Source organism: Danio aesculapii, chromosome 16 (assembly GCF_903798145.1).
Source record: "Danio aesculapii chromosome 16, fDanAes4.1, whole genome shotgun sequence".
Classification (NCBI taxonomy): Eukaryota; Metazoa; Chordata; class Actinopteri; order Cypriniformes; family Danionidae; genus Danio; species Danio aesculapii.
The window spans coordinates 41,113,057-41,132,942 of NC_079450.1; the positions used below are offsets into that span (position 1 = coordinate 41,113,057).

Below are 19,886 nucleotides of genomic sequence, written 5' to 3' on the forward strand. Positions count from 1 at the left end.
CTCTGCCTGCCAACTGACCTTGTCAGAGCTGTTGCTAAAGCTGAGATACTGCATTCTTTTATTTACTTGATCTAGACACTTTGGAACTTTTTGAGTTCAGTTAAATCCAGTAGGAAATCCGGTTTATTGGTGTGTCCTTTAAGTAGAGACTATACTTGAATCTTCACAAGAGGGACACTGATGATGTCAGAGATGATCTCTAATGCAATTGTGTTCCGTCTCTGGGCAGTGATTGGCTGCCGGGATTTGAATGACAATAAGGACTCTTCCAGGCCATAAGCCTCATTGTGGAATACAATTTACTCCTCATATGTTGGATAAATCTATCTATATCAGTATCAAACAAAATCAAGGTCTTCCATCTACACTGACCCTGGATTTATCTTGATCACTTCATTTTTCAGACATTTTTTAGTCAGTCTGTGGGGGTCAGTAATGGGGGCCGCTCGAGTGAAGCGGCGCTTCAGTGCAGTTGTGGACACCCCTCTGGATGAGGAAGAAGTCATGAGATTGGCACAAAGTGATGATGGCACTTCTTCCCATTCGGGCACACTTCCATCTCCCAACTGCAATGGCAAAGTGCTCAACCTTCTCCACAGCAATGGAGGAAGGAGTGGAGAGATGGATGAGGATGATGATGATGATGCGGAGAAGGATGATGATGATGATGAGGATGAGGAGGAGGAAGGGGGAGGAAGGAGGGGAGGGGGAGGACGTGGCTCGGCACTCAGTGGGGAGTCTGGGGTAGAAGGGAGGTGGGAGAGGAGCAAAAGAGCATCCTTACCTTCCCTTTCTCCCACACCACTCCGGGATCGCCGCCGCCAGTCCCGCCGGCCCCGAAGGCGCTTTGTAGGCAAGGACGGGCGCTGCAACGTCACCTTCGTCAACATGAGCGAAAGGGGCCAGCGCTACCTAACTGACCTCTTCACCACCTGCGTTGACATCCGCTGGCGCTGGATGCTTGTGGTGTTCACCCTCTCCTTCTTGCTCACCTGGCTTCTCTTTGGTTTCACGTTCTGGCTCATCGCTGCTGCTCATGGGGATCTGAATCCCTTAGCATCATCTTCCTCTTCTCCCTCATCTCTTTCCTCCTCTTTGGCTCCACTGGAAGCCACTGAAGGTTCCAGTCGAGTGGAAATGGTGGCAGAGACAGAGGAACCCTGCTTTCAGCAAGTGAACAGCTTCATGGCGGCGTTCCTCTTCTCTCTGGAGACACAGACATCTATTGGTTATGGCTTCCGGAGCGTTACCGAGGCCTGCCCCCTGGCGGTGTTGGCTGTCGTGTTGCAGTGCATTGTGGGCTGCATCATCGACGCTTTCATCATTGGGGCGGTAATGGCTAAAATCGCCAAGCCCAAGAAGCGCAATGAGACACTGGTGTTCTCGGATGTGGCTGTGGTGGCCGTGAGGGACGGGAAACTCTGCATGATGTGGCGAGTGGGAAACTTGCGTAAGAGCCACCTGGTGGAGGCCCATGTTCGAGCACAGCTACTCAAGGTTAGTGAGCTTTTTTCAATTGATCACTTTTTTGTTCTGTCTATTAGGGAATAATGAAAATAATAACAATAATAATAAATTGTATTTATAATGCAATGGCCTCTAGTGCCTGTCGCTAAAGCACCTTTAGAGGTCAGAGGAGTAAGGTTTACCTGCACAGCACTTCACTAGCTGGACTCCATGGGTCTGTGATAAGACAGACCCATCAACTGTTAATGATTGGGAGGTGCTAATATAGATTTGTGTGTCATCGGCATGGCAATGATATCCAATACCAAATTTTTGCAGCATTTGAGCGAAAGGCAACATATAAATACTAGTGGACCAACTACTAGTGGACCAACTACTGAGGCTTGGGGGACACCATGACATAAAGGAACAGTCCATAGATAAACTGTGAACGTCCAGAAAGATTTTAATTTAACCATCTTAACACGATCCTATCTACACCAACCCACAAGTCTGTTCAAAAGTATGCTATGAGAAATTGTATCAAAAGCTGCAGTTAAGTCCAAAAGCACTAAAATATCACAAGCCCCAGAATCAGCAATCAGGAGAAGGTCATTAACGACCCTAACTAAAGCAGTATGTCTTGATCTACTCAAAAACACCCAAACTCAAAAACAAAGCAAAGCATTTGCTTGCAGGTGTTCTTGCAGTTGCCCCACAACCACCCACTCAAGAACCTTCGCCAGAAAAGGTAGATTAGAAATCGGCCGATAATTAGACAGATCAGAGGAGTCACTGTTTTTAGTTTTCATTCATTCATTCATTCATTCATTTTCTTGTCGGCTTAGTCCCTTTATTAATCCGGGGTCGCCACAGTGAAATGAACCGCCAACTTATCCTGCATGTTTTTACACAGCGGATGCCCTTTCAGCTGCAACCCAATTCTGGGAAACATCCATACACACTCATTCACTATGGAAAATTTAACCTACCCAATTCACCTGTACCGCATGTCTTTGGACTGTGGGGGAAACTGAAGCACGCGAAGGAAACCCACTCGAATGCAGGGAGAACATGCAAACTTCACACAGAAACGCCAACTGACCCAGCCAAGGCTTGAACCAGCGACCTTCTTGCCGTGAGGCAACAGCACTACCTACTGCGCCACTGCGTCGCCTGTTTTTAGTATTAGTTAAGTATTTTAATTTAGTATTAGTTTAGTATTTAATGTCTTCCATGAGGACAATACTTTTGTCATATATTCAGTCATATATAAGAAACAGGATATATAGACAATATAGACAAAGCATTATTATGCTGCGTTCACACCAGACGTAGAAGAAGCATCAAGAACAAGTGATTTACATGTTAAGTCAATGTAAAGATGTGAATAGACATCCTGCGATACGCGCAGACAGAAGCCCTGCCCATGACATGAATCTGCGTCTTTAGTGAAGGGAATCTGACGCACGAATGAAGTGGATTTGACGTGCGAATGAAGCGAGTAAACTCAAAATGTTCATACATCTATTTACGCACGAATAGTGCAATTTATCTGCGTGTGCCATGTCTGGTGTGAACAGTTAAACTCATAAGTTTATCATGACACTTTTAGCGATAATTTTTTTTCCCACAATTGACCGCAAAAACTAACATAGAAGCATTGTTTGATTAACAAGCAACACCTAATTATGTTCAAAAGAATTTAAAACGCCAAATAGGATGAATTTATTACCCCATTTCGAAAGTAAAACATACTCTAGTATTAAGTACAGTGTGTGGGTAAGAGGGGGCAGTGTTTTAATGATCATTTAATGGTTATGTTATGGTTCTGTGACTGCTGATGTTGGTTGCTGTATGTTTAAAAAATGTATTAAATTAAAATTAAATAAAATATGAAGCTTTTTTTCACGCGAATGAAGTGGATTTGATGCGCAAATGAAGCGAGTAAACTCAAAATGTTCACTCATCTATTTACGCGCAAATATAGTGATTTATCCACGTGTACCGCGTCTGGTGTGAACACAGCATTTTACTGTTGACTTTGGTTTGTAAGTTAGCTGCTGTCAGATATTCAGCAATGCAGCTGGCTATTTTATCTTTCCACAAAAGTTTTACACCATTCACTGAAACTCATTTACCAAGCAATCTAATGTCATATACTCTAAAACATATAGTCCTATGACTTTTTAAAACAAACAAACCATGCCCTCGTGTCTAATATCATACAGAATATCCTACATACATATATTGTACATATAATTTAAGCAGGAAGCATCAAAGTTATTATTTCCTATCTTCTTTTCTTTTGCCTGCTTTAAACATGCAAGTGCATGGAACATGTCAGAAATTGAATAGACATCTGTATGCTGTGTCTAATGTAATACTATATTACGTTTGTTTTTTGATGCAGTAGATTCAAATCCCCTAATATCCAAAGAAACTTTTCTGAAGCTTGATTACATTTATGCTTTTTTATATTGAAAAATAATTTTCAAAATATGACTGCAGGATGTTTCCAATCAAGGCAGATCATGGCAAACTTGATTACCAACACAATCTCATGGCAATTTGTAACTTTTTGATTTAGTGGCTAATTCGTATGAATTCATACAATCTAATTTAGTACGATTTGCTCATCCCCCAATGTCGGTTTTGTTTAGGGATGGGGTTAGGTGCCACGCCAGGGGCGTCGCTAGACCCAATTTACTGGGGCACGTGCCCCAGTAAAAATCTCCAGTGCAAGTGTATTTATTAAGAGTGGTAATTCCGAAATAAAGACATTATTCTCTATGCGCAACCGAACCAACGCTGGTGAAAGCAATGCAATCAAAAACAAGCTGACGCATCTCCGCGTGTTCGCAGAGAACCTGCGCGCCTCTCGCACGCGCTGCTCTTCTGCCGGTGCAAGTCCCAGTAGTTAACATGCGTGCCAAAAAAGCAGGCTACTTGCTGCTCACGCGCCGCTCATGCGTTGTAAAACTGGCATAACTGCCTTTTTTGTTTTGCAAGTCGACAAAACTAAAGTTTAAACAGCATGACGGTGATCTTACTAAGCATGCCTCCTGATAGATTTTTTTTTTTTGTATGAAGCAAAAAGGAGGCATGATGAGTCAGAGAAGTAAGACTTAATAAACCTAATTCTCTGCCATGTGTCAAGTCTAAGACAACAGAAAATTATATAAAATATCTTTTTTGTATTTTATCGAATTGTCTATAGAATTTCATTCAAATGAAATTAATATTCATTGCAAAAGATTTCTTAAATGATCTTAGCATATCACTCTAGTTGTGTCTTAACATTGTTTTCCAGTTACATTTAAGATTATTAGAATAATAATTGTATAATAACAAGAATACTTTTGTTTATAATAAATATTTATATAAATTTATATATATATATATATATATATATATATATATATATATATATATATATATATATATATAATATTATTTGAAGGGGGAGGGGTGGAAGGGGGTGCGTGCCCCAGTAGAGCTTTATGTCTAGCAACGCCCCTGTGCCACACCTCCTTTTTAAAATCGTACAATTTTGTACAACTGAATTCGTACTAATTATCCACTAAAGTGACAAAACGTAAAATCCTTATGTTTTCTTGTGAGATCAGGCTGTGATTACTCATGTCATAACCCCTTTAAAAACAGAATAGAATTCAATGCAGCGCAAACGCATTACATACACCAACTTGTTAACTTGAAAACTTTTCTATGTTAAGAGTAACCATTTCTGCAAAATCCATTTGCGCCGTTTTGGTCTAGAAAAGAGGTGTGTTAAGGTGCATTGTTGGCACTTTGCTATTTTGAAGAACTAATAGATCAGCTAAAAGCAGATCTAGTCCAGTGCAGAGCGTGTCAGATGTGCGCCTCACTTACAGATTGCTTAAAACACGCAGGATGTACAGAAATACACAAATATCTTTACAAATGAAAAAGAATTGAAGGAATAAAATATTACAAAAATCATTACTTTCTACATCAATATAAATATAAAAACCACTGCCTCCATGATTTCTTCATCTCGGGGGCTTTTTTCAATTTATTCACGACAACTTGCTTTTGTATAATGTTATTATAATTAGCAGTATTATTTATTATATGCATATTTATTTTAGTTAAAAAAAACAAGCTTAGATTTGTCCAACTGTCAGGTTTTGGACCATATAGGGCATAGCACATGTGTTTGGATATAACTTGTTGACCACACTTCATTATTATTGTTCAGTTATTCATTTGCTGGAAATTAGAACTGAATTAAGAAATAGATTTGAAACAAATCTTCGCACTTAACAAATAAAATTAAATGTATAGGCTAATGGATGTCTGTGCGTACAACACGTTTCCTTATTCATGAAAGAGAGAAAGTGAAAGTAAAGGCCGAATGGAGGAGGTTCATTCTTTATCCTCACGCTGCAGATGCTCTGTTTAACTGTTTTCTCACTAGTGGAGCATTCAGTTTTCCACTTATAAAGTCTGCCATGTAAATAGCAAATGTGCCATGGCATGACACAACTGACAAAGGGAATGTGAGCTGAGACTCTGATTGGTTTATTCTCAAAACACACCCATAACTCATTAAGAGAATAAGCTCAACCCTGTTAGACCATGCGCCGTCCGCAGAGCTTATTTTTCCAACCTTAAAATGGCAAAAGTGGATTTGGACACGCCCTTAATACTTTTATGCCCTGCGCTTTAGACTTTGTTCCTAGATCGTAAAACAGAGCCCTTAAAGGGATAGTTTACCCAAAAATAGAAATGTTGTTATTATTTACTCTCCCCAACTTGTTCCAAATGTAATAGAATTAATTTCTTCTGTTGAACACAAAAGAAGATATTATAAAAAAAATGATGGAAACTGGTACCTACTGACTACCATAGTATTTCTTTTCTACAATTGTAGTCAGTGTTTGCTAGTTTCCAACATTTTTCATAAAATGTGCTTTTGTGTTCCACAGAAGAAGGAAAGTCCCCTTGGGTGATATCTATGGACAATAAGATGTTCAAAAAAATCTTTATAAATATACTTTTGTGCCTGGAACAATTCAGTTACATAATAAATGTTCTTAATCGATGGATTATTATTTAGTATTATTATTATTATTACTTTTTAAAATATAAATTGTTATTGTTATTATTATTGAATTTCGTATTTTTTCTCCCTTTTTATTCTTTCAGATTTTGTTTGTGTACTTGATGTTAAGTGTTGGTGTTTATTGTGTTAAGGTGTGTTATTCTTGTTATATGTGAAGCATTACCATGTCAGAATGAATTGCCCCAAGGGGATTAATAAAGCTTTAAACTCAATCTCTTAAAGGTATTAAACCACTTCAGGTTGAGCAAATCAGTAAATTATTTAAAAACTTTAAAACCTTGATGCACTCATGGTAATAGCAAAGTATTTAAATTTTAACTGATATTAAAGAACACTACAGTACAGTACATAGCATTGCAATAGCATTAATGTGATATGTTTTGGTTAGTGAATTATATTAACATTCAAACATTTAAGTCATATTTTTAAATAATTTCAGATAGGTTTGACTGATCAAAAGTCACTCATTTTAAAACAGTTATATGCACTACCTGACAAAAGTCTTGTCGTCGATCCCAGTTTTAAGAACAACAAATAGTAACTTGACTTTTAGTTGATCATTTGGAAAAGTGGCAGAAGGTAGATTTTTCAGATGAATCATCTGTTGAACTGCATTTCAATCATCACAAATACTGCAGAAGACCTATTGGAAACCGCATGGACCCAAGATTCTCACAGAAATCAGTCAAGTTTGCTGAAGGAAAAATCATGGTTTGGGGTTACATTTACAGTGCATCCGGACTTCTACACATAATACCCCATAATGAGAATGTGAAAAAAAGAGTTTTTGAAATTGTTGCAAATTTATAAAATAAAAAAAAGTCTGAAAATGTGCATAAGTATTCACAGCCTTTACCGTGAAGTTCTATATTGAGTTTAGGTACATTCTGTTTCCACTGATCATTCTTCAGGTGTTTCAGCAGCTTAATTGGAGTTCACCTGTGGTAAATTCAGTTGATTGGACATGATTTAAAAAGGCAGACACCTGTCTATATATGGTACCATTTTTGACAGTGCATGTCAAAGCACAAACCAAGCATGAAGACAAAGGAATTGTCTGTAGACCTCTGAGACAGGATTGTCTCGAGGCACAAGGCTGGGGAATGCTACAGAAACTGTTCTGCTGCTCTGAAAGTTCCAATGAGCACAGTGGCCTCCATCATCCATAAGTGGAAAATGTTTGGAGCCACCAGGACTCTTCCTCGAGCTAGCCGGCTATCTAAGCTGAATTATTGGTGTAGAAGGGTCTTTGTCAGGGAGGTGATCAATAACCTGATGGTCACTCTGTCTGAGCTCCAGCGTTCTTCTTTGGAGAGAGGAGAACCTTACAAAAGGACAAACATTTGTGCAGCAATCCACCAAAAAAGCATTTCCATCCAACCTGAAAGAGCTTGAGAGGGACTGCAAAGAGGAATGGGCAAAAATTCCCAAAGACAGGAGTACCGAGCTTTGTAAAATAAGCATAATCTAGAGGCCTTTGTTTTTTAATATAAGCCACTTCTGATACCAAATGATCATATTTGTTGTTTCTAAAACTGGGATTGGCAACAAGACTTGTCAGGTAGTGTATGCTTTTATATGTATATAACTGTACACATATAATATTTAGCAGCACTACTGCACTACTAGCTTTCTGCATGACAAGAATAAATACAAAAATTTGCCTTGTCTGTTTAAAAAAATAAATTTAAAACAATAATTCACAAAATAGTTCTTTGAAAATGCTTAATGCCAAATATTGGAAGGCTGGTTTACACAAGAAAGAAATAGCATGCATGAAAGTATGGTGTGATACATGGCAAGATAAGAGAATGAAAGAAAAAAAGGAGACAGAATGACATCTGGACAGTTGGTGTGGTTAATGATGGCTTGTTTTATCAACCTCATACCGGAGGTTTATAAGATTTGCAGAGGGGATTAACTTAACCAGAGCAAACCATTGTCTCGTTTATCTGCCTACAGTGTGTGTGTGTGTGCGTGTGCGTGTGCGTGTGTGTGTGTGTATTTGTGACATAATTTAATGGCCTGATTAAATATATTTGTTTCAGTATGCTATTGTTTAATATATGAAATCTGGATGTCTTAAAGTGAAGATATGAGCTGTAAGGATGATGTTTATATTTGTCTTTTACTGAGTTCATGTCTAAATGTAAAAAAAATTTGATTTTCTAACAAGACATGATGTTTTGAGTTTAGAAGGTCAGATTTATGAACCTGGGGATAAGACAGTAAAACCCAACGAAAAAAAAATCATTTCTGTTGTTAACTAATGTAAATGAAAATAGACTAGAATAAAATACTGAGCACAGTACACTCTTAGAAATAAAGGAGCTGTCACTGGGACATTTGTAACCAAGAGTTCATATTGATACCTCAGATGTATACATCAATACCCAAATCATGTACATAAAATGTACTTTGGAGGTACCTATATAGACCTTTAAGTAGGGCTGGGCGATTTCACCTAAAATCAAAATCTCAATTAATTGAACATTTTAAATTAGTTGCGATTAATGGATGATTGTTTTATTTATTTATTTTATTTTTTTGTCATCGTAGTTCACTGTCAAGTTTTTTACAGTAACTATGCTCACATATTAAAAGTGAGATATTATATTATATTACAAGAGATTATATTACAAGAGATTTATGAATGAAGGGTGCATTAGTTGATTTTAAAATAGTTGAAGGAAACACACTCAGGGATGGGCAGTATATTATACATGTAATTCACCTTTATTTGTATAGCAATAATTCAAATACGTATTTCAAATACAAAATAGTATTTTGTATTTGATAGGGTTTATAAAAATATCCTAATATTTTGTATTAAAATACTTTAGTCTCTTGTATTTTTGTATTTTGTATATTTTGTAAGAAGTCTACATGTTGACATCATAAAAATGCAGCCTCAGATTAGTGCTTTTTCAGTTATTTGCCAAGGCTTGAGATCAGACTAAAATTTATTAATATTGAAGAAGTTGATCAAGGAGGATGGAAATTATGCATCACGTATAAAGAAAGTAACAGACAAATAGCAGGGGTAAATTCGGTAGCAGGTCAATATCAGACAGGTAAATAAGACAAACAACATAAAGTCCTACAGTGGTGATACCTACAAAAATAAATTGGCTGTTTTAAAAGTCAGTAGCTGATCTGCAGGTGCTCTTTACAAAGTTAATCAGTATGAGACTTAATATTAAATAATATTCCAATCTACTGGTCAAAACCCCTAATTTTTTTTGAGATCTCATGTTTTTATTGTTTTTTGAAGAGTACAATTGCAAAAAAACATGATTTATGGAAATGAAAAATGTAGCTTTTAGAAATCATGATTTCAGTTGCAAAAATGTTGAAAAATAAGACTTTTAAGAGATGGTGGCAATTTTCACAATCAAGATATATGTTACTCAAACTCATTATCTGCATTAAATGGTTTTTACAGTGATTAAAGAGATCATCTTCAAGACAGGAAATTGTACAAAATCTATACTAAAATCAAAGAGCAAAAACAAGTTTTATGAAAAAAACTTAAACAAGTTACATTTTTCATGAATACACTCTAAAAAATATTGTTTAGACCAAAAACAATAAATAATAAAATAAAAATAACGCAACAGTTTGCATCAATATATTCAAGTTATATATTCATTTGGGTATTCATTAATATTATTATATTCAATATATATTAATATATTCAAACTGAAGTTCAGACAACAAACTTTATTATGTTAGCCAAATGACATTTTCCTCTTCAATCAGAGGCATTTTTACATAGCATAAACTCCATTTTTTAAGGTGAGTACTCAAAAAATAAGGTGTTTCAACATTTTTTTAAAATAAAATTTTAAATAAATCCAGTGTTATGTACCTAATTACCATAATTATACATGCAAGTTTTCAAGTTTAGAACCTCAAATAAATTAAGTAGCTGAAATTGTTTAATATTTTGTATGTTTTACTGTTCATTTAGTTGCGAAATACATTTAACAACAACATTTTTGTTTACCAGTAATTTTATATTTACTTTAAACCACAGTTTTCAGGATTTTACAAAAACAAAAATGTGCACTGCCCCATATAAACAGTATGAAAAATAACAAGAAACATAAGTATGGGGACTTAAAAATACAAACAACATAAAGTGCAACATAAATAGAAACATCTACTCTGAAATAAGTGGAGACTTCAGAAAATAATGTTCTTGAAATGCATAACTCTTGCACTGGGCTTCAGTTAGAGAAACTTCACAAGTATATTTAAGTTCCTTGAGGTAGCTCAGATTCAGAGCACATATTATGCCTATCAGCAGAGCACAGCACCTTAAGATATCCATTCCATTTAGGATTCTCATGAACTTGCGGACTTGCTTCTTGCTTGTTCAGTGGGGGAGGAGCTTTGAAACTCCATTATCGACCCAGTTTCTTTAGGTTGCTACAAGTTAAATATTGTTTCAAACTAAATGACAGACATATTTACCTTTAAATTAGCTACTTTTTAAGTTGATGTAATTATCAATATTTTCCTGTTGTGAAAACTTAATAAATTGATTCTGGCAACTTAAAAGTTTTAATCTAATCAGCAATCAGCAAGTTACAACAATGTATAAAACCATGTTGTGGTAACAGACCTCCTGAGTTATTTTTTAGAGTGATACCACCTCATGTACAGTAGAGATGAATGAGGTGCAGTGAAAGCTGACTTAAATTTGCTCAGAACAAAAAAAAAACTGTTGTTATCAATCATTGTTTACTTCACTAAATCTGTTTATGGTGAAAGGACTGATCCAATAGGCCTTTTGATAGAAGGTTTACGAAAAAAAAAGTCATGCTCCCTTGTTAAAGTATTTTGTAGTATTTTCAAAATACAAAATTTTGCATTTTATTATAATACTTGTTGTGGCTGCTGTATTTTGTAGTTTATTTTGATGACCTTAAAATTTAGGTATTTGGTATTTGATTTTAAAATACATTTCAATATGTTTTTGCCAATCCCTGTGCACACTATCTACTATCTATGATTATTTATTGAACATCAACGTTGATTAAAGTTGATAAAAGTAAAGCACATAATGCCTAAATAACTTGCGCTTCAGAAAACAAAATTAATTATGTTCTGTGTTTTTCATATTAAAAGTATAGAAAATAAGCAGTAACTCTTTTAAATAAAATAACTTTTGTAGGCCTATATCCGGTAAATAATATTTTAAACAGTGAATTTCTTGCATCTTTTGTAAACAAATGTTAATGTAAATAATAATTTTAATTTATTGGAAATATGCCATCTCAAGGCATCTCTGGTGCAGCTTCCAGTCATTGTCAGTGTAGTAAAAAATAAGGCTCAAGAATGGGTCTATCATCCTACTTGACCAGAAATCAGATGTAGCTGCAAAATGGCCGCAGAAGTATAAATCAGCCTCGACGTTCAACAGAGCTGGGTCACAAGACTCCACACATTAGGAAAAGTAACTGAAGAAATTTTCTTGGCATAATTATATTGTGTCGATTTCAATTACTTTTCGATTAATCACCTAGCCCTACCTTTTAGGTAAAAATGCGCACATTTTGAAAAGGGACTGCCCTAAGTGACAACTCCAGCAGCTTTATTTCTGAGAGCGTATTATTAAGCCATTGTTACATTCTGTGATTTTTACAAAAAACAATGAAATTATATTTCATCCAGTATATTCATTTGAAATGTAGATGCATCCAGGTGCTACGATAGTTTGTAGTGATTTCACTGAAAGTGAAAAAACAGTGTAATGAATTTGAAATTAGTAGATTTTGGACCAATAAGATTTCATTGTTAATGTGGCCACAGTGTGACAAAAAAGAACCAAGAAACAAAAAATGATCAATGTATCAAATGTAAGCTTTTATTGGTTTGATAAATGTTTGTTTATTAATTCATTTGTGTTATGTCATGTCGGATTAGGAGACATTGCTCCTATTAATGCTGCTTAGTGAATGCGATGGCCAGGGGTGCATTTCCGAAAACCGTCGTCAGCCAGCTAAGGTCGCAAGTTCCGTCGTTACAAACAAAGTTTGTCATCTCACTTAGGTGTAATTTGCTTTCAAAGTATTTTTACAGTTCAGCTTTAGCAATCTTTATGTTGACAATTGTGCTTCCTTCGCAGTGCACTTTGAAAACATTGACGTCATTTTGAACACAGCCATGGCTCATGAAGAAAGCTATAGGTGACCTAAAAGCAGAATTTATGTTACATCTCTAAAGCATGTGCAAACAAAAACATAGCATATGTTAATGCTTTTAATTTATTGTAGGTTATTTATTAAGTACCTGTACTGTATATGACATGGGCCTGTTGGTTAGAACATTTCTGCAGTGGTTTGCATGTGTCAAATTGTAAAAGTAGACTTAAAAAACAAACAAACAATATCCTACTTAATAATAATAACAGTAGCAATAATAATAATCATCATCATCATCATCATCATAATCATTAATATTATTAATAAAGTATGATTTTTTCATTTCCTAATACATAATAAATATTAAATTTTATTTATTAATAAATAGCCTCATTATTTAATTATTTATATGATTTATATACACTGAAAAAATTATTCAAAGATGATTCATTGGATTTACTCAATTTTTTTACGTTAAGTGGTTGTAAATAATTTATTTGGGCTAAATTTAAACAAACAAATTAAGTTAAACATTTCTCAATTTAATTTGTTTGTTTAAATTCAACACAAATAAATTGTTTGCAACAGTTTTGCATGCAACACTTTTTTCAGTGTATGATATTAGAATACGTGTTAACTTTTTAAAGTGATTTAAGTGATGAAAACTAATATTGGATAAATTTTTTTTTTTTTTTTTAAATATGTGTGCATTATGGGGTTCTTTTATTTCCCAAACAATGCATCATACTATGATAGTTCAGCCGCAAGTTACGTTGTTGTTTGGGAAACGCACGCCTGGTTTTGTCATTTTGCAACAGATGCATTCTATAGCAAAAATTAAAACCAATTTAATTGGCATTGTTAACATGAAAGAAGTGATACTTTAAAGCAGGGGTTCTCAAACCTTTTAACCTGTTACCCCCAAAATAACAATTCCAGTGACTCACGAATCCCACTATTCTCTGAGGTGATAATAAACATACAAACATTACAGACAATAGCTCGCACACATTGATAGGAACTAAAAAACACAAGAAAATTTGTGAGGCAGCCTGGTGGCGCAGTGGGTAGCACAATTGCCTCACAGCAAGAAGGTCGCTGGTTTGAGCCCTGGCTGGGTCAGTGTCCATTTCTGTGTGGAGTTTGCATGTTCTCCCCATGTTCGTGTGGGTTTCCTCCGGCTGCTCCAGTTTCCCCCCACAATCCAAAGACATGTGGTACAGATGATTTGAATAAGTTAAATTGGCTGTAGCGTGTGCAAGAGTGTATGGATGTTTCCCAGTGTTCCAGTGCCTGGAAGGGCATCTGCTGTGTAAAAATATGTGCTGTATAAGTTGATGGTTCATTCCATCTGTGTGCTGTAAGGGCATTGGGCTGTAAAATCCATTTGCTGCAACTAATGCTAGGGGTCACAATCTAATGGAAAAAAAATTAAAAGCTGATGGCTTTTTATTTGCATGTTTGTTTTTTTATGTAACTATTAAAAAAAAATTTTTATCTTCTGTAGATTATGGATAAAATATGATCATTCTAATTGTTTAATAAGATTTTTGGAAATCACCATGCAATCTCCCATCATTGTCTCGCGACCTCCACCTTGGGAACCACTGCTTTAAGGTTTCAAACTATGTTTTAGAAGAGGACATGGTGTTGGTGTTGATTTTGTGAGGACTTTAGTAAAACCATTGTTTTTGACCTTTTCTGCAGCCACGGGTGACCCCTGAGGGCGAGTTCCTACCATTGGACAACGCAGACCTCAATGTCGGCTTTGACACAGGAACAGATCGCATATTTTTGGTGTCACCTGTGACCATTGTACATGAAATTAATGAGGAGAGCCCCTTCTTCGAAATGGACAAAAGTACACTAGAGGGAGACAAAGAGTTGGAAGTGGTGGTGATTCTGGAAGGCATGGTGGAGGCCACTGCCATGACCACTCAATGCCGTTCCTCTTTCCTGGCTTCTGAGATTCTCTGGGGTCACCGATTTGAGCCTGTGCTCTTTGAAAGGAAGAACTGCTACCAGGTAAGAGACCTGTATAGAATAGAGTATAGAAATTAAGGGTGGAAAGAGATGGAGGGGGAAGAAATATGAAGATTTTTGAGGGGAAACTGCGGTGGTTGTAAATTCAGTAGTGCTAAATAGGAAACATACTGTGTTTTTAACAGATATTTTAAATAATAATAATAATGTAATAATTTGTCGACCTGTAAAGCCTGTAAAACATTCAAATTAAATTAATTGTATTAATTAATTAAATTCAAAGTCTACCTCCCTTTAAGGGTAAGTTCACCCAAAAATAAAAATTTGCTCACCGTATATCCATGTGGTGGTAAAGCTTTATGATTTTCTGCTTTCTGCTGGACATAAAAGAAGATATTTTGAAGTAAGCTGAAAACCATTTGCGCCCATCTCTTTTTTTCAGCAGTGCTTGTTTAGGAAGTATTCTTCCTATTCATTTTTACTGTATAGATATTAATAGATAATGTTAGATAAATTGTCTTCTTTAATGTGTTATAAAGTCATAATGACCAACTGGCTATGAGGTGAAAGGTTTCATTACAGACTGATCTGAAACAAAGAAATATATGAGGATCAGAAAAAGGTACATAGGTACAAGCCCTACTAATGACCCAATCACTTTAAAATGGTATTGAAGTATTTGTGTAAAAAATTGTATTTCTAGTTTACTACAAGGTATGCATAAATACAAATATTTCTGTATATCAAGTGTAGGGAGATATAGCTGTTTCACTGTGCTTCATGAGAGTGGCAGAAGCCAAATATCCAACATAAGCTCATTCTGAAAACGTAGCCCTATATACAGGTCAATCTGTGCTTTTTCAAATACTATTGGTTGGGTTTAGGGAAGGGGGAGGGTGAGTCAGTCGATCCATCAGTCAGTCAGTGTCATTTAATCAGTCAAAATGTCAGTCGACAGCGGCCTCTGGTGGATTTACAAGAGAGCAGCAGGTGCGAATGGCACTCGTGAGAAAATTTTGAGATCTGAAAAATGTACACAGCGGCAAAAAACTGCAAAAAAATTTAGCTTGTGGGACGTATTTGGCGGTCTCTAGATATGTATATAGAGGTACGTTTTCAGAATGAGCCTGGGTTGCGAATATCTCTTTTGGCACTTATTTTTAAATACAAGACTCTGATAGGCCACCATGAGTAGTTGTTACAGCATAAATTTCAATTTTCAACATGATTGTTTTTTTTTTAATAAGCCACATAAACAAATGATTTAAGAGTTTACAAAAGCTATGTCTATAAAGGGTTAAAAGTTATTATTAAAAATCTGTTGCCCTTTGGAAAAAATATATATAATTTTACTTCTGTAAGCTAACTTTGCTAACTATTTAGTAATTTAAAGACATATGTTTAATTCTGATTGTCAATTGATTCTGAACAAATAGATGCAGATACCAGAACTACAGTAGCTATATTCAAAGTATATTCAAAATATTTAAAGATGATTTGTTTTGTGTTCCACCCAATACTTCCACAGACTCATTTTTACAGCTGCAAAAACTTAACTAAAGCTAAGCAGTCAGTACCTGGATGGGAGACCACATGGGAAAACTATAACTATAAAGGTTGCTGTTGAAAGTGGTGTTAGTGAGGCCAGCAGGGGGTGCTTAACCTGCGACCTGTGGGACCTAATGCCCCAATATAGTGAAGGGTATTAAGTCAATCTAGGGCCATATTTACTTGCAAAATAAAAGAAAGTTATGTAAACAAAAAATAAAGTATTGAGCAAAAAATAAATAAACAAACGCAAATCTCCAAAAATCACAAAGCGTCACAAAAAATTTAATTTGCAAACAAAAAAGAACTGCAAATAAAAATCAAGCAGTGCAAAAAACTGAAATATTTGCAAAAAAAAAAAAACTATTTATATTTGCAAAACATTTTTATAGCATTGAATGCTCATTTTGATTTGCTTTTTAGTCAACCGTGCGTTTGTGATGCTGTTTTCACTTTGCACTTCACATTTCTGCGCGTTTCACTTTGTGGCCCTGATTTGACAAGGAGCAGAGTCAAGGGAACTTGGGTGTGTACAGCAGGCCCGGACCTTCCTCCATTTAAGCGTAATCATCAGCCGGAGATTTGGATGTTTAGCAAATATATATGCACTGCTTGGTTTTTATTTGCAGTTCTTTTTTGGTTAGCAAATTCTCAAGTTCTCAAAACTTAATTTTTGAGGGAAAAAAAAGCATTTCTTTATTTTTGTTAACAAAATTAATTTCTATTTTTCAAAAATTAATTTTCACTTTGAGATTTGCATTTATTTATTCATTTTTTGCTCAATAATTGTACTTTGTTTGCAAATCCTTCTTTTATTATGCAAGCATATAGATTGACTATATTGACTTCATACATTTTCGGCAGGCCTAGACCTACTTGTGATACCCCACCTCGGTGATACCGTGTCTCCAGGTGATGACGTTACTTAAATGGAGGCAGGTAAAGGTCTACCGTAAATGGCCAGGTTCTCTTGACTCCACCTCCTTGACAAATCAGGGCCACAAAATAAAATGTGCAGAAACGTGAAGAGCAAAGTGAAAACAACATCGCAAACTCCCGGCTGGCTAAAAAGCCAATCAAAATGAGCACTGCAATTGACTGGATGGGTTTAGTAAAGGCAATGCTATAAAAGTGCTGTAAAATGCTAAATATATTGTTTTATATTGCAAGTATTTTCGTTTATTTTTTTTTAACTGCTTGATTTTTATTTGCTGTTCTTTTTTTGTTTGCAAATTTCATTTTTATTTCTCAAAACTTAATTTTTGCTTTGCGATTTTTTGAGATTTGCATTTATTTATTTATTTATTTATTTATATTTGCTCAATACTTTATTTTTTTGTTTGCAAAACTCAAATTTTGCAAGTATATATGGCCCTAGATTGACTCCATAGAAGGGGACGCTATACTGTCAGTGAGCGCTGTCATTTGGATGAGACGTTAAACCGAGGTCCTGACTCTCTGTGGTTATTGAAAATTCCATGACAATTCTCGTAAATAGTAGGGGTGTAGCCCCAGTGCCCTAGCCAAATTCCCTCCATTGGTCCTTAACCATCATGGCCTTCCAATCATCCCCATCCACCAAATTGGTTCTATCTCTGTCTCTCCATTGCACCAATAGTTAATATGTGAGTGCACTGTCGTCGTTGTCCTGTGGCTGCCATCGCATCATTCAAGTGGATGCTGCACACTGGTGGTGGTGTGGAGAGATCTCCCTCATGATTGTGAAGTGCTTTGAGTGTATGGCCATACACAATAAATGCACTATATAAATGCACACATTACATTACATTTTACATTTACGAATGCACTAATGTGTTTCCTTTCACATACAGTCCAAAACTAAAACAAGTGTTACATAAAAATCAACACTATTTGTTTTCTGACTTGCTCTGTTTAAATCTAGAAATTCAAATCTAGTCATGCTTTGTGCTTTGTACCAATCATGACATGTGTCCTCCCCAACTCTAGGTGGACTACTCATACTTCAACAGGACTTATGAGGTCACGGACACTCCCACTTGCAGCGCTAAAGAGTTAGCAGAGAAAAAGTACATTGCAGGCTCCCGTTCCTCCTTCTGCTACGAGAATGAGGTGGCTCTGCAGCTCTCCTCTTCTGTCCTGCCCTGCACTGACCAGTTCTCTCCATCCCCCTGTTCATCCCCCCCTCAGTCGCCCACACCACCACCTCGACAAGACTCCTGCAGTGAACACCCACACATACACTGAGCCATGCGGCTGGGATAAAAGGGCACAGGGAAAAGAAAGGAGTGGAAACAGATAGAGAAAGAAAGGAAAGGGGTCAGGATGGAGGCAGAAGATGCAGCTGGGGGAAGGGAGAGAAAAAGTGAGAAAACCAGCAAGTGGACAAAGGGTTGGAAAGACCTACTTGGACAGGGGACTAAGGGAAAGAGGAACATAATGGGACAATGTAGGACTGATTAATGACAATGGGTCATGCTTAAGATGGGGTATGAAAAGACAGAATGCACAAAAGATGTAGAATAGAAAAGGGAAAGGGGTCCACCCGGGAGAAGAGAATGGAAGAGCAAGATAGTGAGACAGTAGGGTGAATTCACTAAATGGTTGCGACAGTGCAATATTTTTTACTCATGTTTAGCTAGTTGCTAGTCTGTTCCACGTGACTTGTTTGCCAGTCCAACTGAGCAATGAAACAACTAAATCTAAAACGAAAGTCTAAGTGGATGACAAAAACTATATCAATTTCTGCGTAAACAACTTCTTTATACCCATTGAAATGAACATTCAGTGTTGGGAAAGCTACTCTGAAACTACTTAATAGTTAAAGTAGCTAAATAATGGTCATACTATGCTTCTAAAAAAGTTGCTAGCTTCATAAAAGGTTGAAATTGAAACTGCTCTTTTGTAGGGACGTAAATGCTTTAAATGTTAATGAGTAATGTTTGAAGTACAATATTTGATACTTTAAAACTTGGTGCAATACAATTGTGCTGTCAAAGCTTAATATTTATTAATAGTTTCTCAAATTTCTCAAACAGACTGTCAAGAGTCAAAATTCAAATTTGCAAGTTTGTAAAAAAAATGTAACATTGCATTACCAAAATGAAACACACAGTAGCATTTAAAAAAATCTCATCAAAAACAGCAACAATTATACCAAAAAATTACTGTAAAACACTGTTTTAGTATGCAATCTTGTAAGACAATGCTGTGCTGCTTTAGACCATTGCAGGTTCACAAAATGATTTAGCTTTTGTAATATAATGTATTGTTAATGTACATTAGGTACACCGTTATTTGCTGGAAAAATTTGTTAGCTACAGGGCTCAGCATGTAAGAGTACACCCCTTACAAATCATTCATTTATTCATTCACTTTCTTTTCGGCTTAGTCTGGAGCTAATCTGACAAAATAATTTATGATAACGGTCCAAAATTAGTACACCCAAATTTATATGTTAGGGAAAAATGTTAAACAAAAAATTTAAAAAGAGCAAAATTAAAGAAAAACAAAAAAATATATAAAATTTTGTTGAAATTTTGTTTTCCAATATTTTTTCGTGAATTTAAATGTATTATCTTTCTGTTTCTTAAAGTGTTTGGTGAATAAAATATTATTTTAATAAATACATCCATTTAATAAATCTGTTTTGTTCAAATGCATCAAAA

At 35.7% G+C, this 19,886-nt stretch overlaps 1 protein-coding gene across 1 annotated transcript; it reads left to right on the forward strand.

The window, feature by feature from the left end:
- Positions 1–435: 435 nt before the first annotated feature.
- On the forward strand, positions 436–18,465 carry kcnj14 (potassium inwardly rectifying channel subfamily J member 14). The gene is made up of 3 exons (XM_056475435.1): positions 436–1,497; positions 14,416–14,733; positions 18,208–18,465. The coding sequence occupies exons 1-3, from the start codon at positions 436–438 to the stop codon at positions 18,463–18,465; spliced, it is 1,638 nt and encodes a 545-aa protein (XP_056331410.1).
- Positions 18,466–19,886: the final 1,421 nt, after the last annotated feature.